The sequence below is a fragment of the Hydractinia symbiolongicarpus genome, chromosome 2 (assembly GCF_029227915.1).
Source record: "Hydractinia symbiolongicarpus strain clone_291-10 chromosome 2, HSymV2.1, whole genome shotgun sequence".
In the NCBI taxonomy this organism is placed as follows: domain Eukaryota; kingdom Metazoa; phylum Cnidaria; class Hydrozoa; order Anthoathecata; family Hydractiniidae; genus Hydractinia; species Hydractinia symbiolongicarpus.
In genome coordinates, this window is record NC_079876.1 from 15,235,424 (window position 1) to 15,258,994 (window position 23,571).

Sequence of the window (23,571 nt, forward strand, 5' to 3'; positions counted from 1 at the left end):
CCAAAAGTCCACTTTAATCATTTAGCACCCCGTCGTTTCAAAGCGCACATTAAGTGCCTAATATTGCACAATATTTAAGGGTACCTTTGCACGCCTCGATCGTCTTCAAAGTCAAAATCATTTGTCCTTTTTCCATAGCGCTGTAAACGCTGCAGTGTATTTTAACGTAAGGTCATGATTTCGATCAATGAATTTGCTTGAATCGCCGTTATGTTAAATTTATGCGCGTATTTTTGTTTCCAGTGTACATTGTACTTCTTAGTATGATGTGGTTTTGTGACCGAAGTGGATTTACGCCTTATATGACCAACGAAATACGTTAACACGTGTTGTTTATAAAAAAGATAGCGTTAACCTTGACTACCGGGCTCTTTGTCTGCATTTTATCACGGGACGGCCTTTTGTAAGACCACCGCCGGTGCCAGGGTCTTTTTCTTTCTCTCTGTCTTTTATAATAAAAAGAGAAAAGCCCTGCAATAGAGGTTGAGCATGTGAAATTACGCTAAACTCCTGTTGCACGATACCTGTAAGTTAGTTGCTTTTAAGTAGCCATTACGATGTTTTTGCTATCTTTGCGATATTTACGATGGTTTTACGATAGATTCTTTCGTAAGTTTACCCTAGTGTCAGAAACTTTCACGCGCATTATTAAAAAAGACAATATTTACGACTTTGCAGAACGAAACAAAGTGGAAAAATCGTTAAAATTAATTTTCACGTTTATTTTCGATTTACTATTTAACATATTGTAAATAATTTCTTAATGCAAAAGATTCTGATTAATTAAGGAACTCGCAAAAATTTTTACGATGAGAGATCTAAAGTAAATAAGACAATCACATGATTTTATCTTTGTTTAATTGTTTTTTCCAATAAACTCCTTTCTAGCACATTGACCAAATTTTTACGTATTTTATTGCACTAAAAAACATCCTGGAGACAAAAAAATTGCTCGCCTTTTAAAAGCTACTCATAGCTCCTCATTTTTAACCCAGACCCAAGGAAAGTCACTAATATTGTTATAGTAGACGTAAACCGTGGTAAATTCACAGGAATTCGTTCGTTAAACATATTCCCCGCATCTGTATTACGTGTATTTTACTCGTCTGTCAGCACGAAATCATTTACTCGTCTGTCAGCACGAAATCATCGTGGAGAATTCGAAATAAAGCTGCGGCGCAGCCATTTTAAATACAGAATACAAATTTTCAAAATGGCGACAAATACCATTTTTAAGGAAAACTACAAAATTAAATTTTAACAATATGTAAAAATCATTAATACTCTTACTTTTTTTAAAAAAAATCTAAAAATTAACAAGCTGACCTTGTTCTTGTCAAAAAAAATCCAAACAGGTCTTCAATTCTTCACATGATTCGGTTTCGTTAGTAATGACCCACGACACATGTTGATTCTACTTTCAATATCTTGTAGTTCTTTTACCAAATCTCCGTATGTTTCCTCTCCTTTATTATTTCCGCCACGTGGCACACACTCGCCTTCGTCGCACGTCGTAACAGTGCTGTCGGCGGCAGCTTTCATAGAGTTTGTCGCCTGATGAGTTTTTAACTTTGTTTTCTTTTGTTGTCTTTTTGTAATAGCTTTCTCAATTAGTAAAAGTTCCTCCAGAACTTCTTCTCGCGTCTTAAACGCCGCTCCATCTTTTATCAAACCAGCTCTAGAATCGATTTTATCGATTTTATCTTTTGAGCTTTTTTTCTTCATATCTGGAGACCTTTTTTCTTTCACTGATGAATGTCTATTTTTGTTTCCACTCTCCTTCTTGGTCGATAATTCCTCCTCAGACGACGAAGTATCAGAAGACTTTTCTCGTTTGATCTTTTTTCGTTTACGTTTTTCTTTGTGTTTTCTCTTCTTCTTGTGTTTGGAAGAATGTTTGTGTTGACGTTTCAATTTCTTCTTTTCTTCGTATTCATCATGTTCACCTTTTCTTTTCCTCGGTAGAGATTTGTCGTCTTCTAATTCGATGAAGCTGCGCTCGGTATTTTCTCGGTCGTTTTTCGTCGCCTTTTTTCGTCGCGACGATTTCGACTTTTCGTCACGATCTGATAACTTTCGCTTCTTATGTTTATGTTTTTTCTTTTTTTTTTCTTTTTTATCTCGTATTCGAACACACCCATTTTCTTCGTCACTACTCCCTTCTCCGCTTGTGTTTTTTTCGTTGCTTAATGGAAAACAGACAAATAGAACAGACTTTTTATGCATACCTGGAGAAGACAGACAAGGTTTTACACTCTTTTTATAGAGTCAAATTTGAGGAGTATTGAATAATTTTGATTAGAATCTTCTTCTTTTTTTGAAAAGATTACGAAATGTTACAAAAAAAAATTTGAGGATGTTTGAGGTCATTTTCATATTTATCCAGATAAATATTTAAGGGAAGAATATCATGTAAAGAATAAACTTTTGATATACCCTATGCACAATTTCGAAGTATTTTTATGTAGATATAGTTTTGCAGAACTAAAATTGATTCGAGGAGAAAATAGTTAAATGTCTTATTTTTAGAGGAGTTTTAAGGAGATTTGAGAAGATCTTAAAATTGAGGGGAATCGAGGAGTTTTGAGAAGGCGTGACAACTCCGCAAAGCACATATAGCTGTGGTCAATCCCTCTAAAAACATCGATCACAAAAGCTACTTCACTGCGAAGCCTTGCTCTGTGAAAATCACTTACTGGTTCAACTTGTGTTCTCCATGGCGACGTCGCTTCTTCTGTTTCTTCACCTTCACTTCATTCAGTGCATCTTCACCCTCATCATTACTTGATTCACCAGCGGGGATTTCCTTCTTTCTTGTAGAAGCCAGTTCGGTCACTGTTTTGTTCAAAACACTTTCATGTCTTCTCGGCTGGATAGCGAGTTCTTCATCAGATTCGACTTCTTCAGGTGGCTCTGGTGATAAAAATTAGTGTCAACAGAGAGTGCCGTGGACAGTAAGTGTTTTTTCAAAAATTCAAATAAAATCCTTGGTAAAAACTTGGAAATTCAGAAAACATTAATTATGTGATTGACTTCGTAGTTAGTATTTCTCGCCTTATAATAAAAATAATCTTATTTTTAATAAATGTACGACGATAAAGCTTTTTATCACCTCAAAATATTTATTTACCCCTTGAAAACATTTTACAGATAAATTTAGAGCTGCTATCAATGTTACCTTCAGTATTATTTCCACTCTGAGGGGGAGATGCTTCCATATGGAGATCGTTTAAGGGGACAACATCTTCACTGCCAATAAAAACTTCATGTAATAGCCTATCCCGAACTGGGTCGGCTGGCTCATCTGGTACAGTCACAACATCAGTGACACAACTTGATGGACGTGTTGGTACTGCCTGGGTTGGCACATCATACACAACATTGTCATCGTAACCTTTGATGTCATAAGGAGAACTTGCAAAACTGATCAGTTCTGCAACAAAATGATTTGTCTCGTTGAAAAGAAATGGTTGCACTTGCTGTTTAAACTCCTCGCTTTCCATGCTTACTCTACACAGAAGAAGTGTAACCATTATTTTTTTTAAGGGAGTAAACAGCTAAAAATTGAACTTTTGTGGTCAGGAAAAAAGGGGCTAAATTTCGCGATATGCGGGGTCCCGCAAACTGAAAATGCTATAGATGTCTGCTATAGATAAAATGTCCGCGTACTTCTGCATACTTTAAATTGTTTCTTAATGGCTAATTTCACTAGGTGGAATATTCCACACGGAAAGGAAAAATCGACGATTTTGACTGGCTGGTGGAAATTTCCGCCGTTGTAAATTAGAAATTAATTCCGTCAGCCAACCAAAATGTTCAAATTCATTCCGGCTAGAGCAGATGAGCAAAAACAAACACAATGCAGCGAGTGACTTCAAGTTTTAAGGACCTGTTAGACTTCATTAAAAATAAAATAGATAAAATAATAAATTATTTGCTGCATAAACGAGTTAAATTATAAACAGTTAATGCTGACATCATCATTTTGTATAAAGTACACATTCGCTAATACAAAGTTCAAGGGATTCAGAAAGATGTTCGAAAAAAATAAATGTGAAATTTAATTGGCTGTAAAAAGAATAGTTTTTATAAATCAAGGGACCAAAAAATTTGTTCGAAATTGCTGATGTTCGAATTAACAGCGTTCGAAATAGAAGATGTGTACTGTAAATAATATATTTTTCTCACTTCGGTATGATGTTGAGTATTAAACTCATAACGAAGCGAATGTTTTCATCGTCATCGCCAAGTAAGACATTCAAGTCGCGTAGCAACCACGGTACCAAACGATGCTTCATGGCTGGATTATCGGAGAAAAATTCTGGTCCTAAAATAAAAATAAAATCTCACTATATTTCTACATAACGCTAAAATTACGAACGAATTTTTCTGTATGCAAGCCAACCCTGTACTATAATGGTTAATTTCTATCCTTTCCATAATCAACATGGCGGTTTCAAAGTAGAGCGATAGTAAATTTACCACCATTGTAATATTTCGGCAAAAAAGAAAATAAGTTAAGTTCATTCATTTTCGCGAATTTCGCAAATTCTAATAATATTCTCAGAAAGTTTGATTCGCGAAAATAAGTATTTAAAATTGCGAAAAAGTACTAGTTTAGCGAAACTTAATCTTCGCTAAATGCATATTTTTGTACCTCGCAAAAATAAGAAAATTTATCATCTGAAGGGAACTGTTAATCCATTCACTGGTGCAACACCCCATGTGTATTGTGCACACCACACGTGGCCATATGTAACAACTGCACCAATCTCTTTCTCATAAATGGTTAAAACACAACAAACAAAATTAACCAATACAAGATCTTTATAATACGTACGGATGTCTCTTAATTTTGGCTTCCCTCTCTGTTTCACTTCTTTAACAAACATATTTAATCTGTAAACAGCCCTAAGAAGTGAAGAAAAAAAACACCAATATAATAAATAATAATAATACCTAATGGGTAGCCAGCTCAGCGTTTAAAACAAAATCCAAGTAAAGGCTGTTTTACACTTCAAGAAAAACTTCGCGGAACGGAATGGACAGGAACAGAGCAGAAAATTTCCTGCTGGTAATTTTTACTTTATATTATGGAGCATATTTCAATACAGAGAATAAACGCACAATTCACAGGAAATTAAATAATCTCCTGTTTCCGCACAAAATGCAAATAAAAAGTATAGCCTACTTCTCGCGTCTACGCAACGGGAAGAAAAAGGTTTTCCACTAACGTGGTGTGGTGTAAGCATTTAAAATACACATGCGCAGAAGCTTTTCTGTTCCTGTCCGTTCCATTCCGCGGAAAATATTCTTAAACTAAAAACAAGCCTGAGCTGAGTTTCCTTGGTTCTAACTTTCTCTTTATTATTAATACAGTGTACTTTACAAGAAAACATTGTTGTTTCTGAAATTATTAAACTGAAAAAGTTACAAATTTAAAGATAAATCGAATGAATGCCACATACTTTCTTCTGTCTTTGGTTGCCGACCATTTTAACCTTCGACTCATTTTCCTCTGTTGTCTTGTTTGCGCCCTTTCTCTCTCCGCCTTTTCTCTCTCAGATCTTCGCAACGCCCATCTTTCATGGTCCACAATTGTACTACGGTATCGAAATCTAAAAATAATTTTCCAAAGCATTTAATAAATTGTAGGAGCATTGATGGCACACTGATATGTTTTTAGTCCATCATAACATTTCACCAAATATCAATAGTGAAATTGATAATATTAAAGTGCAGAAAATAACGTAACGAATTGTGACGTAGTCACACATAAAAGATTTAGTCCGGACGGGGGAGAGGAAGGGAGGTGGATTAACAATGCAAGTTAGGCGTACAAATTATGATCAATACTAACATGGGTTAGGGCATGATTGTTAAAAAAAAAATGGTGTTTGTCATTCTCAAAATTATTTTTGTGTATTTTAGGGACCAGGATAGCAAAAATTCAATTTATGCACTCCCCCCTGTACAAGTAGAATTTTGAAATTCACAATATTTAAAACCTACTGGTACAACTAGACAGAGTTTGCAGAGAGGATAAAAAATGGGATACATCAAATTCACTTGTTGCCTCGCAGAAATATACTCCCTTAAATGCCGGCAATGGCCTAGATTTGTTATATTTCGGCTGATGTCATCATTTTTGGTTGCATTTTAAATACAAAAAATAAAACTATTTAAAAGAGGATATAAAACAGTTTTTATAAACAGTTTAGTTCTTTCAGCTCACGATTTGCTGTTTAGAAGATAAAGCGAAATAATTTGAAAAACAGGTTTTGAAGGCTATGCATTGATAAATTTGTCAATTAGTTGCTTTAAATATCAGTGTTGTTATTTTATATAGTAAATCTACATCTTGTATCTACAGGTTGCTTTTTCTCCGTAATAGCATTTTCAGGGTTGTTCGCTGCAATTTCCGCCTAAGCACACAATGTTTTTAAACCCGCAAAGACAAGAAAAATCTCTAATTGTAAATATCCATATTATTTAATTTAAAAGCTCATAAAACTCCCTAGATAAAACAAGGTCATTTCAGAGCTAGTTGATGATATCATAATTTTCCATGGTAAGTGAAGCATTTAAGAAATGAATATGAAAATATATATAAAAAGAGTCCTAGCCAACTTTTGAAGGTCTTTCATATGAAATCGACATGTTTTTTTAGGAGAGGTAATCTTAAGGTTTTTTCTTGAGAAGTTTATCAGAGTTTGATTTAAAGGTTTAAAGTATAGCCAACACTATCTTTTATACCACAAACAAAGACACAAGAGACAAACCTTCTTCCATCGGGCAAATTTTCATTATACTCTCTCCTGTGCTCATCTTTTTGCGAAATCTCTTTCTCTTCTTTTGGAAACACATACTTAATAAATGTACATACATATGTAATCCCTTTGCTTAGTTCTTGTGAGGTCGACAACAAGAAAATGTAATAAATACAATACAACAATAGCAAAACAACAATGATGACAACACAAACAAAAGTAACTACAACAACAACAATGATAACAAACAAACAAGCAAACAAACACAACAACAACAACAAAAACTGCCAAACAACAAAACAACAAAACAACAAAACAAAAACAACAACATAAAAAATAACAGCAACAACAACGACAAATACAACAAACAATAACAATAACAATAACAACAACAACAACAACAACAAAATACTTCCATGAAAACAAAAAAGCAACAGCAATGACAGAAAATAACAAGAACAAAAAAATAACAACAACAACAACGACAACAACAACAACAACAACAACAACAACAACAACAACAACGACAGAGAATAACAAAAAACAACAAGAACAACAACCACAAACAAAAATAACAAATTACCATAACAACAGCAAACAATGACAGAAACAACATTAAACAACCAAGAAAAACTGCTTATATCATACCTGTTGATATTCAAGTTCTTTAGTCACACTGTGAATAAGTGCATTGTACTTGCTTTTACATAATGGACAAAGACGAGACAATTCTGACCACTGGATAATACATACATAGCAAAACGAATTTGTGATAGTTAAGAAAGATATATAAACTAATAAATAAAAAGATATATAAATATGAGCATAAACAATGAAACAATGATTAGACAAACATGAAAACCTTATTTACGGTAATGCTGCCATTCTGATTTTTTATAAAATCCAAAATCCAAAATCGTCATTTTCTAGCCTTTATTAATAAGTAACTTACCGCAAAACTGAAAAAAATCTAATGAATGGATCTGAAGATAAGCTGTGATGAACTTTAGGAAACAAAAAAACCTATTTTCAGCTAAGTTTTAGATTTGTTGCCTAGCAATAAGGTTTTTCCTGCATAAAGTCCATATGAAAATTGTAGATAATGGTCTGCACTAATTTCTTAGACTGTAATAATTTTTAGGGAAAAGTTCAAAAAATCCTTTTTGGGGGGAAAATTTGGGGGATTTATTGGGGCATTTATTAACAATTTTTGTGCAAAAAATTGGAAAAACTGTGACGTACGGACAGACAGAGTTTTTAATAAACCAAGAGAAAATTCAGGTATTATAGCAATTGTGAAGTTTTCCTGAATTGAGGAACAAGGTACTGCAATTTTAGACAATTAACTCTACAAAAAAAAATGCAAACTGAAAAGATATGAAAACACTGATCAAGAAATGATCGATTCTCAAATGGTCCCAAGCATACTGAGCAGTTCAAATCTTTAAGATCCTCTCTTGTTCCATGGGGCATTGTTTTCTTATGCAAGGCATCTTTCACTGATGTTACTCGACACCTTTTGCGTTTTTGTTTGCCAGACTTGCTTTCTTCATCAAAGTGATCAGTGTCACTTAACTCAATAACAATTGGAGAGGGTTGTTTTGGTGGAGATAAAATAACAACCGAATCATCAGAGTCTGATGAATGTTCAATAATCGAATGCGGTTTTACATATCCACTAGGACCTGGTTCCTCATCATTTATTAAGTCTTTTGCAGTCTTCTCTTCAATTTGCTGCAAATTATTTTCAATTGCAACTTTGTGGCTATGAACTTGTTCATAATGTTCAACTTTTTTTCGGAAAGCCTCTTCTATTATTCCTGTATTATCACTGCTTGTTCTTTCTTCTGCGACAGAAACATTACCATTATTATTGTTATTCTCCTTCGACTCAGCAAATTCAGTTGAACAATCATCTGATGAATTTGACTTAACCATGTCTACAGCATCTGCATCTTCTTTCTCCATTAAGAGCTTCGTAGAATAATCCTCTAATAAACATGAATTAATGTTTGAATGTTCTAAACTCTTATTGTGGTCATTTGATATTGAACTGCAACATACAGACTCATACTTCTTGACACTATTTTGTTCATTAACACTAACGTTTACTTGAGAACAGCTGATTACATTGCATTGAATATTGGATAAAACTTTGTTTGAATGTAATGTGTCAACGTCCTGGGGAGTTTCATTTTGTTTTCCTGATATTTTCTCAATGCATATTGTGACAAGAGGGTTTGTGGGTTCAACTTGTATGCTTGTATCACTGGAAGAACTTTTTAACTTTGGGTGTTCCATCGGAGAGGTGTTGTCTAACTTTGTGTACCTTTCATCTGTATCAGATGCGCACAATGACAGTTCGTCATCAGATCCTATTGAGATGTGTTTTGGAAATCTGTGCATTTCAATAGAAATGCATGGATCTTCAATTTCAGTATTACAATCCCTAGAGTTATCACCACCTACATTTCCTTCATTTTTCAATTCGCTAATTTTTACTAATTTTTGATTCTCTCTCTTCATGCGTGGCTTCTGAACAAGCAAACTTTGCTTTTGTTCTATTATCTTTGATGTCGATGTAACTTTTTGATGTTGTACCAGTTCTGAATTCTATGGAAGGCAAACAGTCACATTTTAGTGTTTGCATACGTAGCAGGACTTTAAAAATTTGAAATTTAGTGCACATTTACACATCATGAGTATACAACTTATAAAACTACGTTTAAATTTGTTTCAAAATAGAAAATAATAACAATAACAATAATAACATTAAAATATAACAACTTATCATGAACTTGAAAAATATTATAAACGCTTTGCATTTCAACATGCTGTATTGTGTTGAAAATTAAAATGTTTTTTTTTTCTCCTGTGTTTTTTTTTTTTTTTTTTGAACAATGCTTTTGTATATGTCAAAAACTGCCTCAAGGCTTGTAAAATAATTTTTATAAATAAAAGTTAAAGAGTTTAAAAAATATACACCATATTACACTTGACATTCTGCAATAAATGCAATAGGACTTATGTGGGAAAATCTCCCAAATATTCACAGTTCGTTTGCAATCAGGTGCCAGTATGTATCCTCATTTTTCTTTTATAACACCCTTGTCATGACTTATAGCTATATATATCTTTCACCAAAAATTATTTATTTCAACAATTCTTCTTTAAACTCGATACATCCTAATTAATTATTTCTGCTGAATTTAGCTTGTAAAATTATACAGAAAAATTCATAATAACTCATGAGAAACATTAATAACAACAAGGACGTTGTGTAACATTAAAAATTTCTGACCCTCCAACTGCCAATAGCATTTCTTCAAATTTTCAGACGTGTCTGGTCAATCATATAGCTATAAAAAGGTAGCTATAAAGACGCAGCAGAGGATACTTACTACCCAAGAATCTTTCAAAGAAAATAGCCTTTTGTTAAAAAAACATAAATGGACTCATCCCTTTAACATAATTTACTAAAAGTTCGTTATAAAACAAAAGTCGATGAAAAATCACGAGTTAGAAAAAAGTTGGAGCTCAAAAAAGCAATATTTTTTCTATTTCTTATACATTAAAGTTCTGACTCAACAATTTAGATTAAAATTAAAAATCATTTTTACACATTTTAAGATCCATTTTTTTAAGAAATAGTGAATTATAAGTCAAATAATGTAGTTGTTTGGGCAGTTAAAAAAGAGTTACTGCCAATAAGTCATAAACTGCTGAAAGCGTATGATGGTGAGAACTGGTTTCACTCCATGGACAAAAAAATAATTAAATGGCCTAACAGGTTTGTTAAAATTCAAGGAAAACAAAATTATATAAAGGTGTGAAACACTTAAAATAAAATTAAATTTAAATTTTTAAAGTGCAAATTAACTCTTGATGTAACAACAAGTTCTAATATTAGACTTTACAACCAACGAAAATTAACATAATTACCTCAAACTTAACTGTTAATAGTTCTATTTTTAGAAAAAGTTTAATTTAAAAGCATTAACATTTGCATAGCATTTCACATATGATACTTTCACGTGCATGTTACGTTCTCAATATTAGAAACAAAGAAATTTCAAAAACAAGGATACCTTTCTCAGTAGTTCACCCGTTTTGACAACTCTTTTCTGCAGGAGTGACTTCAGTGCTTGTTCTCTTAATTTAAGCTCTTGATCACTATCTTTCAATAATTTTCCAGTAGCAGGTGGATTAATAACTTCAGTAGCAGTTAACCTTTCTGAAATGGTAACTTTCTCCAGGCTTTTAGTATTTGCTTCATCTTGAGTAGATTCACTAGCCCTTGCATCTTTATTTTTCAACAACTGTTTACCTTGTTCTGGTTGATGACCTTTTCTTTTATCAGATTCTTTAACATGGTCATGTTTAACCGAAGATATCGTCCTTCTTTTCAAAGTCTTTGGTGATTTGCCAACCCTTGATGTAGATTTTAGTGCTTGGATGCGAAGTTCCAATAATTCTTCTTCATCAACGCATTGTTTACTCATTTTCTACATGTAAGATATAACATTAATCATGACAACTATATACCTTACTAAAAATTAAAATGGCCTATTTTAACATTGGAAAATTTCATGTTAAGTAAAAAAACATATCTTTCAAAGGAAAAAATAAAAGTTCTTTTCAGTACTTTCTTCAGACCACATAAATGAAACATAAAATATTCATTTAATCAATTTTGATCATTTTGTGCAGTTGTGTTATTGCAACCATCCAAATGGCTTTTTAAGGTTTATCAGACTTAGGGTTATTTAGGAAAAGGGCTTGTCAGATCAGCTTAATGAATCCAAAAATGGAGTCTGGAATCAACTTCTCCCTAACAGATTTTACATATATATTAAATGATTTGAAAAATAAGAAAAAAACACGGGAAAAGCTATATACTTGTAATTAATGATAACAAAATATAAAAAAATTTAAAATAGGTACATTTCAACCATTTGTTTTTTTACTCCACTCTAGATGAGGGAACAAACATCCTCTGCTATACCCTGGTCTATTACGCACACAACACACCGTAATAGCGAGGGATATGGGGGGTTTGGTATATTTGAAGCAGAGAAGTGGACAGAAAAAATTGTTATGTGTAATAATATAGTTTTAAAGTTTTAATACGTAGTAGAATCTGTATTTTTTTGTTAGACATAATGGCCATACAGGTGACAAGAAGAAAATTTATGCAGGATTCTGCTTTAAATATTAAAGTTGTGTAAAATGGACAATTTTTAATAGAAGACAAGGAATGAAATAATAAAACTTTTTGAACAACAGTTTGACAAAATCCAAGTAAACATTCCTTTTAGAGCATAACTTTGTTTTCAGTTGAACATTATTTTGACTATCAGAGACAAGACAAGAGCCGTTAGTTAAATCACTTAGTGCTTGTGTTCAGGTTTCTGAAGGACAAAAGTCCCCCAATCCAAACTGACAAAATAATGCCTTTTCTAAAAATGTCTTTGTTTTAAAAAAAAAAATAGAAAAACTAAAATTTGTAGTATAAATCTGCTTTGGCAATATCAATCTTCTCATCAGATGGCAAGTAGTAGAACTAGTAGAATATATTTTTACCAACAATCTACAGTATATCAAGTATTATATATAGTGGATCCTAGCAATGCAAATTTATTTTTATATATAAAAACATTGCAAAATTTTACTCGCTTTCGGCTGGCTAAAATTAGCATGACTTAAAAACTTGGGATTTACTATGCTGTACAGCTTTTCTAAAAAAACATATTTGCTGATTTGTGTTATTTTAATGCTTTTTGTAAGTCGGTTAGTTAAGCTAAATCATGTGATTTACTTATTTTTAAAAGTTGTTATACGCATTCACATTAAGTATTTTGTGTGGTCGTTAATTTTGTGCCCTGTTAATTTCCTGGAATAAAGTAATGAATTAAGGCAGAGAATAAGAAAAAAAAAGTTACATCTAATTTAAAGCCCTTATACGAGTTAATCTTAAAATGTTCATGACATATTAAAGAAAGAAACATTCGTTTTGCAACTACACACTGCCAAAACCAAAAATTAAACCTAAAGATTGTGTCAGTATACTTTGATGTTTGCTGCTTTTTCTTATTGAAAATGGTAACCAATTTTTTTAGCTTTGTATGTTTGTTTTATCTTAGCAGCCCTCCGAATCCACAACGGCATTCAGCTTTTGCTGTCGTGAATGCCGTCATGATCGACCTCCACGACGAAAAAATTTTGCCGTTGTGGTTTATAGACTGCACAATAACAAAAGTACTCTTTCCAACTTACTAATCTTGCTAGCTAATTATTTTATTTCATCAAACAAGTCTTTGTTAGATCATACCGCTTATCAGTCTTTTTCAGGAATATTTGAATCAAGTAACGCGTGCAATGTTGCACATTCATATTGTGGTAGAAAAGTGGGGGACGTTTTGAATCGTGAACCCAAAACACGATGATCAAGCGTCTACATATAGCAACTCTCTCTCAATCTTATCTTCCTTTTCTACATGTCCGAAATAGTATGCATGACTATACTGTCATTTTCATAACTTATTAGTTATTTTTAAGGTCATCACAAGCAAATAGGCAAAAATATGCTTCGTTTTCAAATTAAAAAAAATCTTTATACACGTGGTTTAAATAAAACTTCAAAATTCATTCGGAAAGTTCAGCTACATTTTAAAAAAATTTATACTAAAAAAAAATTATACCACACGTGGGTTTCGTTTTTAAATTGTTTCAATAACACTTGTGACATAATGAAAAAAAATCAATTAAATTCGGACCTGCTATGGTTTCCAATTGTTTTGTCAAATGAAGAAATTATCTAAAATTTAATCCATGATAAAATGTCTGTTCTGCCTGTAAGTGCAGTTTTGCGGACTTGCTTCATCCGTACTCCGTTGGCATTCACCTCCGCATTAGTTAAGAACCGCATGGCTGGATTTCTTGTGTAAGACCTGGTTACCAACGACCAAGGGGCCAAGGAAAAAAGATTCATGTCTATGTAGTTTACCTAAGTCAGGAGTCGGTGAATTAGCTAGGATGATCAGGTTGGCTATGAATAGGCTTGCTCGTGGATTAAAAGGACCAGGACTATTCAATAATTCTGAGATCTGAAAGTGGGGGGTATCCGACCAAGACGGAAATTTATCAGACGTTTTGTCCGCAAAAGATCGAAACAAGCTACATACATATCCAGTCTCCCCAATAAATTTAATTAGTCAGTTTTGCCGTCATTAAAATCTTTCACGACGTCAAAATGTTGCCGTCGTGATTTTTGTTTTGCCGTCGAAGCTGACTTAACAGTGGCAAATTTTTGCTGTCGAACATTTTCGCTAATTCAGATGGCTGTCTTAGTATATATATACTTCCTTATAAATGTAAATAAAGCAAAAAAGATTTTCTTATATACTAATGTTATAAGTGTTGCGAGATTATGCTGTTTTGAAGTGGAAGGTAAAGCTTCAAAGAAAAATCGCATTGGCAATAAGTTGCCAAGGTAAATCAGGAAATTTTGTAAATACATTGGCATTTGCTTTGACAATTTCTGAGTACTCACATGAAAAGGTTGCTGTACAAATTGATGGATTCTTTTGTTTACTTTTCCAGCAGTAAGCCCTTTTAAACTTTGGGTTCTACATGGCAGGAAAAAGATGAAGACGCTAGATGAAGCTAAAGGTATTATTAGGATTTTAAATGCATTAGTTTGATAGTTGAAAACCTGAAAACATTCCTTTGAGAAAAAATCCACAGAAAAAGACCTGTAGCATATTTTTTTCAAATAATTTTATAAAGTAACATTACTTTTTATTTATTACAGATCCCAATATTATTAAACAAACTATAAAAAAAGCTATTCCACTTTATTGATTTCGTTTACAATCAGGGGGTAGCCAAAGAAAAAAAACACTTTATAAAGAAAATTAAACTTTAGCGCTAACAAAAATGTCTGAAAATGCATATTTTTGGTGGTCACAGTGACGAGCAGGGATATAATATTTTTTTAAGTGCTGGTTTTAGTTACAATACATTATTTTTAACCTAGCCATATATATACCTACTTTTTAGCATCCAAATTTCATCTCAGTTCTAAATTTTTGTTGTGGTTTAAAGACCACTTTTGGCAGAACACAAGGCCAAAAACAGGACAGCAAATAAATTGAAGCAATATACATTTTTTTAAGTTTACATTTTCCATGGTAAGCCCTTTTGGCTTTAACCATTGCGTGATAGGCAAAAAGATTTTGTAAAAAATTCAGTCCCCTATTTATAAAGAGGTGACCAGGTGAACAGCATGTTTTCTCTCAAATCATAATGGCTACCCTGAGAAATAGGGGCCTGTAATAGGTTTAAAAGTATAGATGAGTTTCAATGTTTACATTTTTACAGGATTCTTGCGCATATACAGAAAAAATCAGAAAAATCTACAGGCAAAAAAAATGCAGACCTTTTGTACTGTGGCTACATATAATATATATAATATATGATCAAATCTAAACTACATGCCAGCTATATTCTAATTTCAAGATCAAAAGATGCCTCTACCTAAAAATAATGTTTGGAATGGACTGGTCCATGGCTTATTGGCCGCATATTTTGCCTATCGATTTGCGTAAAAGGTCTAGGGATTATAAAACAACAAGCATTGTGATGAAAGTTGTCTAGCTATAGAATAGAAATAAAATAGAGTATATTTATTTCACACAATAATCCATTATTTTTTTACTCCCAGCAGAACTTTAAAACTATGCGTTTTGTGATTGACACACGTCGACATTTTTTGTGTCAACTTAAGTATGGAGGGTTCCCCTAAACACTTAGCTAGCAAGCTCTAGCTAGCTAGCTAGTTCGCGAAGCAAATGCGTAACATTTTTGAAAAGGCAATTACGAAACTTTAGATTTAATCCAGCAAAGATGGGAATATAACAGGAAGTTATTCTACCTATATATAATATAACTCAGTCGCAGAATTCAATCGGCCTGACGGTTTTCTCAAAATAAAATGTTATAACAACCCAAGTCTTGTTGGGTTTCCACATGTTTCACAATGTTTTGGTAAGTCTGCGCCATTATGATTACGTTTACAGCACCGGTGCCGATCAAGTCAAACATTTTTATCTCCACTATAAACAGCTCATGTAGTCCGATCACATGAACTTCTAGTTTTGGCATGTTTTGTGGGCTGTTGCTTCAGTTCGTACGTCATGAAAACAATCGCTAACTAATTATTCAATAGCGTGCAAATGAGTTTGGTTATTTCATTTGAATGTTGTGCATTAATAATTGTTAAGGTTGCTTCATAAATGTCGTTTTCATGCAACGTTATTGTTATAATAATTTGTCAAACGAATTCATGGTTTTTCGTCACAAGCAGGGACTCATCTAGTTTGAAATCATTTATGTTTTGAAGCAAAGAGAAGACATCCTCGTTTCCGGGTTCTTTTGACACCTCTTTTTGATGATAGACGGAACGACGAAGGACAGCTTTAAAAATTTTCCCTCGTGAGAAAAGGATGCAGAAAGACTCACATTTTTACTATCTTAATGGCCTAAAAAGTAAGAACTCTCTGATTGAAGTAAGACAGAAACGCGTTAGTTTTTAACATTAAGTATAAAAACATTCGGGAAAAAAACGCTAGCGGAAACTGCTAAATCAGTATTAGCAAACCTCGTCCTCAAGAATTCTTACCGTTTTAAAATTAAGAGCAGCAGCGATGGCCTAACAGCTGTCAAGTAAGCGCCTACGGAATTGACCAACCTCGTCCCCAGGGTCTTGTGACCCCTGAGCCGTTATTACGCCGCTATCAACGTCATCAACAAGGCAAAATGTCCTGGGAACGAGGTTGCGAATTGACTTCAAACAACAAACGCGGGGAACGAAGATGAGTTTCAGTGTTATTACAGTGAAATACTTTATAATGGACAATTCTCCCAGCCGTTATTTTTCGGTAGCGAATTAAATTTCGCCAAACTCTTATCACAAAACGTCTATGAGGTGGACGTTTTGTAACACCCATCTCTTCATAGCGTACGATATTTCAAGGTCCTAATTTATATCTTCCTCTATAACCTAGCCCTCTAACCGGACACGCCCATGAAACTGTTCTCTTAAAAAGTTTTCTATATTTTACTTAATACTATATTTTATTTGAAACTAGCAGCGTTCCGTAATAACGGCTCAGGAACTAAGATAGATAGATGTGCATATTTTACAAGGCTAACCTCACAAATTTCAAAGGGAAATACCATGTCTATTAATTTCTGGAGGAGCCATGGCTTAGATCCCAATTCTCCTCACATGACTTGGGTTAACACTCACTCACCAATATTAAATCACCGCCAAGGGAAGTTAGCACTACTTCTGAGAATGTACTTCTGAGAATGTACCTCTGAGAATGTACCTCTGAGAATTTACCTCTGAGAATGTGCCTCTGAGAATGTACCTCTGAGAATGTGCCTCTGAGAATGTACCTCTGAGAATGTACCTCTGAGAATGTACCTCTGAGAATGTACCTCTGAGAATGTACCTCTGAGAATGTACCTCTGAGAATGTACCTCTGAGAATTTACCTCTGAGAATGTGCCTCTGAGAATGTACCTCTGAGAATGTACCTCTGAGAATGTACCTCTGAGAATGTACCTCTGAGAATGTACCTCTGAGAATGTACCTCTGAGAATGTACCTCCGAGAATGTACCTCTGAGAATGTACCTCTGAGAATGTACCTCTGAGAATGTGCCTCTGAGAATGGGGTTATTATATTTACAGAATGTGGTTATTATATTCCTTGAAGACAATCTGGACAAAAGAAATAGGGGAAATGTTATTTAGATTTTCCAGTGATAAATTTGCTCAACCCATCAGTAATACATGGGTGTAGAAGAGCCCTGGGGACGAGGTAGAGAATAGCTATTAAAAGTCGGTTGTGGCTATCTGGAATGAGACATTTCTATGCACAAGTAAGTAATAGGAAATTTTTAGCTGAGGCTCAATGCTGCTCTACTTTTATTATTTCACAGAATCCGCTGCTGCTTGCCTCTTGCTTGAAGATTATCTACTTAGCAAGACGAAAATTCATGGTTGTGCTTGTTCAGCTCTACTAGAAGGCCAATCAAAATCAAACTTTCGTTGTAATCACGTTTGTCGTTGTATAAAATTTACATGACTTTTTGGATTAAGGAAGTATTGGAAATCAGTGTTTTATTTCTTATCTACTCACTTCAAATTTGCTGAAGCCGCTTTATTTATTAAAGGATTCGAGTCTCAAGTTGATCATAAAATGTTGCGGCAACCTTGTTCCCAGGGCTTTTTGCCTTGTTGACGAAGTTAATATAGCGGCCACTCCGTAATAACGGCTCAGGGGCCACAAGACCCTGGGGACGAGGTTGGCAATACCTTTTCAACATTTTTAAATATGGCTGAAAGCGTCAAACAAGATGCAAAATCGCACGACAACTTTATCCCCAGAGCATCTTGTTTCTTTTCTAACACTGATACAAGATACCCTGGGGACGAGAGTGATCGCCTGCGTAAACTAGGTAGAGAGCGTTTAGAAACTGCTGTCATACTTTCTAGTTCGATTGCATTACGGGCTAATCCATATCAGGGCCGAGGATCATGTTAACGTCAGCAAATGTTAGCACAATTCAAGAGTTTGGATCTAAATAACCTAAGATTCTACGTCAGCTGTAAACTTTAATAACTTCAAATAAGTGAATGTTCATATAAGTTGCATAATTCAAAGTTTTACCCACTAAGCAACACTAGCTTTAAAATGTTTATCGTAATACTTAATAGACCTTTTCATCAATAGCGACACCATTTTAAATTTCCCGCTTTCGCAATGCATCTCCGGACGAACGGGGTATCTAAGAAATCAAAGCATAACAAGATTAGAGCCATTTTGGAGCTTGTTTATGCTTGGATTCTTTGTGAGATATGAATGAATGATCGCTGTGCCGTAGGAGCTTGTAATAATGCTTGAAAATATAAGAATAAATATGTAATTAAGCCACATATCACTGCACACGATGGGAATCTTGAGCTAAAATTCTGGAAATGTTCTGATTCAAAGTTTTATTCTAAATGGGGGTTTGCATGTAATAGGAAGCATTTTATTTTTAAGAAACACAGTGTTATATGCTCAAACCATTTTGAATATGGAAGACCCATTGATGTTAGCCAACACCCTACACTATATTCGAAAGGATATGATGAAGAGCCTGCTAGGAAAAGAAAACAACCAAAAGACAGACGGTTATATTTAGCGAGAACAGCATGTGCTACTGAAGCTCTTTAAACAACTTGAAATATTGTTAAATTCAACATTCCTAACATGACCTGCAAACATCAGATTGTGGCCTTCTTTGCAACCTTTTTTCTGAAATACTTTTTTGCATAGTCCCTGAGACAGCTTGTGGTGATGTCTGGAAAGTATAAGAAGGAATTCATCTAGCCTAATTTTAACTCCTAATGAATTTTGATACAATCAACACATAATATTGCAGCTCTTTCATCCTGTATCTTTCTGCTTTTCTGCTCCAAGGACGGTAAAACTGGAAGTTCAAGTAACCGAGCAGCTAGGACTTTCTTAATTAATTCAGCTTTTCTACTCCCTCCCTCAGTTAAAGATATGCCTCGGGAAGACAAATATTTCTCAAGTGCCTCTACATTCCATTATATTAATTCTTTTTCAGTAAAAACCATGATTAAAACAAAACAAATACAATCCAACGCAATCCAACAAATTCTTTTGTTGACACTAAGATACCCCAGTCGTCCTGCGAATGCGGAAAATTCAAAGTGGTGTCGATATCGATAAAAAGGTCTATTACTATTGTCGCCCCCAGATATTTATCACAAAGAGCTCTAGCGAGAAGAATGCATTATTATACAGAATTCATTTATTGTTATCATCGTCGCTCAACCTCGATCCAAGATTTTTTGTTCTCTTTTTGATGTAAGGGAAAGCGAAAAATAGAAAAAAAGCCCTGGGATGGAAGTTGATTGTCGCTGTTATCAACGAAGTTACTGCGAAGGGAGTTTTAGTGGATATAAAGTTTCAGTTTGCGCAAAATAGTCGCTCAAAAACATAAAACGCTTATCTAAACAATTGCCTAAGATATTATTCCAATTCTTATGCTGAACGCTAAGCAGAAAATGATCAGACATTATTTATAATCCCTACTAGATGACTCCGCGAAGGAATTGAAGCCATGAAAAAGTCACCAGTAGGTGGAGACACAGCTGGTACGATATGTTTAAACCACAGTTTTAATAGAAACAAAATACTAAATGCTCTAATACGTAAGCACGCAAGATCAGCTAGCAGCTAAATAATGCTTAAGACAATGCGCTCTGGTGGCGAGGTTGGACGAATGTATAGATTTAGATACCTACATATTTTCAAATCAAGTCCAACCTATTTGCCAGAGCAACGTTCCGCCAAACATGAGGAACCATACAAGAAAACGTATTAGTATAATCTAGAAGTGAGAAGCCTAAATAACCGAGACTTTTGTTGAACGGACACCAGAATTTGCATGTCTCCTGAACTTCCTGCGACTGAAACTAAGAAGTGTGACCGGGTACCACTTTATATTTGCTCTGGTATAAAATATCCACATGATTTGAAATAAAAAGGTTGAAAAATATAACGCCTTAGCAACACTGGTGGAGTAACTGTAAAAATGAAAATGCAACTTCGATTACACAGGGCTCTTTTGTGTCTCACTTAATACAAGCATCACAAAAGAAAAAGAAAAAGATATATACAATAAAAAAATAAGTGAATAAGTAAAAATAAATAAAAATATCAAAAGGCAAACAACCTCATCCGCACTAAGGTTTTTTAGGTTTATGTTTTGGACGATAAAACTATTAAGCCATGGGAACAAGGTTGCAGTTTGGGTTGCTCTTTTAAGTTTTTATCTCCATTATAGCAAACACTTCGTGTATTCTCGGTTGACGTAAGGTAGATTGGGATGAATCAAACATTCTATTCGTGCTACATGGCTTTTTTCACTGCCCTATCCGGGGGGTGTAAAATGTATAATGTCATTAAATTCCGACGTTTCATTGTAAATAAAAACATTATTCTCAAAACTGTACTGTCTAAACACTTTATTTTTATTATCTATGCCTTCACGATAAAGTTAATACCTTTTGTTACAAATATTTTAAGCAATTTCAATTTCTAACTTAAATGTATATAATGATTAATACCCCCAGAAAGAAAAAACGTGTCTACCCCGTGGGGCAATATTTGATGACCAACTTCTCCAACGCGTTCCTTCCCATATTTGAGTAGATTGGGCGTTTTACCTGATCAGTTGGTCGAACCAAGCACCACCATTTACATCTCGGAATTTGTCACATTAAGTCGTTAATAAAAATGTGAGTACGTTAGAAATGGATCTTTATTTTTTGTTGTTGTAATATTATATCCATTTAACGTTTAAAACATATTTCATGCTTTTTTAACTAGCTGACCAAGTGACTAACATGGAAGGTTTATCATTTCTTGAACAAGATAGTTTAGCAAATTTTAAGTAATAAATGTATAATACCAATAGAATACTGATCAAACTAGCCAAAATAATATCTTTTATGATTTATAGGTCTTTAATTTTATCTTTTTTGATATATATATATATATATTATATACCAAAACTCTAGTACATCAGATGTATTGCATTAAATTTTAGAAAAATGAGTTGGGACGGATACATTGATAACATTATTGGCCGTGCAAAGAATAGCAGTTGCGACAAAGCCTGTATAATTGGTTTGGATGGTGGTGGCCCTTGGACAACAGCAGCCAATGCTAATAATATAACTTTAGCTGCTGGTGAAGGACAGAAAATTGCAGCAGCATTGAAATCTCAACAATTTGATGCCTTCCAAGCAAATGGTATTTGGGTTGCTGGTTTGAAGTACCAATTTTTAAGAAGTGTTGATGATAATTGCGTACTAGGAAAGAAAAAGGATAATGGAGCTATTACTATCATGAAATCGAAAACTGCTGTTGTCATCGCGCATACGAAAGAAGGTGGACAGCATGGCGATACAAATGCAGCAGTGGAATCCATCGTACAATATCTAGAATCTTCAAATATGTAAAGTATGAACATGCATTGTTTTTAACTAAAATGTAACACAAATGCCAACTTTTGTGCTTGTTAGGTTTTTTTGGTTGAGATTATTAAATTAAAAAAGTGCTCCAGTTCTTGTTTAAGGAATTTCACATATCTTACAAATGCTTTAGTATCACATCAAACACGCAGCATCTAAACAAGTATTTTGTCCCCTTTATATAATTTAAAAGAGATTTTGATTTTTGTCTTTTGTTTTGTTTTTGATAGAGGAATTTTTTACAAAAAGATAGTCTTGTAACTATGATTTAATTTGAAGACTTCAGTAATAATGAAAGGGGAAACAAAAAGTAATATACATTACGTAGTTGTTCGTTTAGAAATTTCCAGGGTTTGAATTAGCAAGTCGAAATTTGCAATTTGCAAATAAAAATGTCGTCATTCTACAAAAGATATGTTAAAATTACAAATCCCATTTTTTCATCAATCATTTGTTTTATCTATTTCTGTAACGGTTGCTGCAACAAAATAACCATTATCAACAACTGCTAAGAGATTTTCCTCTATACAGTCAGAATTTTTCGAACCTTGATTTTTCCCCTTGATTTTGACCTAACATTTTCCATAACATAGAGTATGTAAAAAATGAATTAAAATCCATTGCTGAAAACATGGTAATTTAATATTTTTGGTTAATGTGAGTTAATTCTGTTGTTATAACTACCAAATTCTGTTGTTATAACTACCAAAAGGGATACTGTTTTGATATTGTATATTTATCCTACTGCTGCAGGATTAATGTTTTCACTCATTTTTACCATGTGTTTAAAATTTGCAGAATCGTGAAAAAACAAATTAAAGATAAATCGTGTCATGCAACGAAAAGCGCAACTTTTACAACATTTATTGAAATTAGCACGTGCATTAGAAATTGTTCTAAATGCTACTTTACACCGTTATATGATAGGAATTTGGACAATATAGGTAAGGTACGTATTGACAGAATGCAGCATTTCGAAAGAGTGCAGGGATTATTGGATATGCTGGATTATTTTTTCTACCAGTGCTAAAAAGGTAGTTTTCTTGAGCCTGAAATAGTGAAGATGTGATAAAAACAACACAATTTTTTTTAAAAATATTTTAATTGGTAATATATAAAAATACATTTGATTTTTGAAAAGTTCTAATTTACATTTTTTTATATAAGAAACCAAAACTTACTAGTGCAGCTGTTTTCTTCAAGAAATTTAAGAAGCTTAGAACTTGAAATAATGCATTTCCTTATCATAATTTCCCCCTACATGTTTTGGAGATGCAATAACTAAAATGCAAATGATTTATTAATACACGTTTCCCGAATTACATGTTTTTTAAAAATTTTGAATTTTGATGTTTTGACCTTAACATCATTTTCAGCATCAGTAAATTGGTTAATGTATAAATTTTCAACTTAATCTGACATAACAAAGTGCTGTTTTGGTGGCATCAATGTTACGGTCAAGGCCTTCTTAATTTTCGACTTGTACTAATAAGCCTCGTCTTCAAGCAAAAGTACAAAATTAAAAAACTGTTGTAGCAGGTTGTTTTTTGTTTGATGTATAAATATGAAAATTTCACGATTTATCAATTTTTATGTGAGGATTTCGAAAATTACATTTTCTTTGAGAAAGAGCTGCGTCATTAGAAAATAAAACTACAGGCTCAAACGTTACTTTAC

At 33.5% G+C, this 23,571-nt stretch overlaps 2 protein-coding genes across 2 annotated transcripts; one reads left to right on the forward strand and one right to left on the reverse strand.

Moving 5' to 3' along the window:
- Window positions 1-1,250: 1,250 nt before the first annotated feature.
- On the reverse strand, window positions 1,251-11,498 carry LOC130629618 (E3 ubiquitin-protein ligase Topors-like). The gene is made up of 10 exons (XM_057442887.1): window positions 10,859-11,498; window positions 8,148-9,383; window positions 7,419-7,535; window positions 6,783-6,868; window positions 5,469-5,618; window positions 4,841-4,911; window positions 4,189-4,327; window positions 3,179-3,510; window positions 2,697-2,913; window positions 1,251-2,185 (listed from the first exon to the last, which is right to left on the reverse strand). The coding sequence occupies exons 1-10, from the start codon at window positions 11,270-11,272 to the stop codon at window positions 1,360-1,362; spliced, it is 3,588 nt and encodes a 1,195-aa protein (XP_057298870.1). The 5' UTR covers window positions 11,273-11,498; the 3' UTR covers window positions 1,251-1,359.
- Window positions 11,499-20,999: 9,501 nt separating this feature from the next.
- LOC130629629 (profilin-like) lies at window positions 21,000-22,217 on the forward strand. Its single transcript, XM_057442899.1, has 2 exons — window positions 21,000-21,156; window positions 21,468-22,217. The coding sequence occupies exon 2, from the start codon at window positions 21,472-21,474 to the stop codon at window positions 21,880-21,882; it is 411 nt and encodes a 136-aa protein (XP_057298882.1). The 5' UTR covers window positions 21,000-21,156; window positions 21,468-21,471; the 3' UTR covers window positions 21,883-22,217.
- The last annotated feature ends 1,354 nt before the right edge of the window (window positions 22,218-23,571 follow it).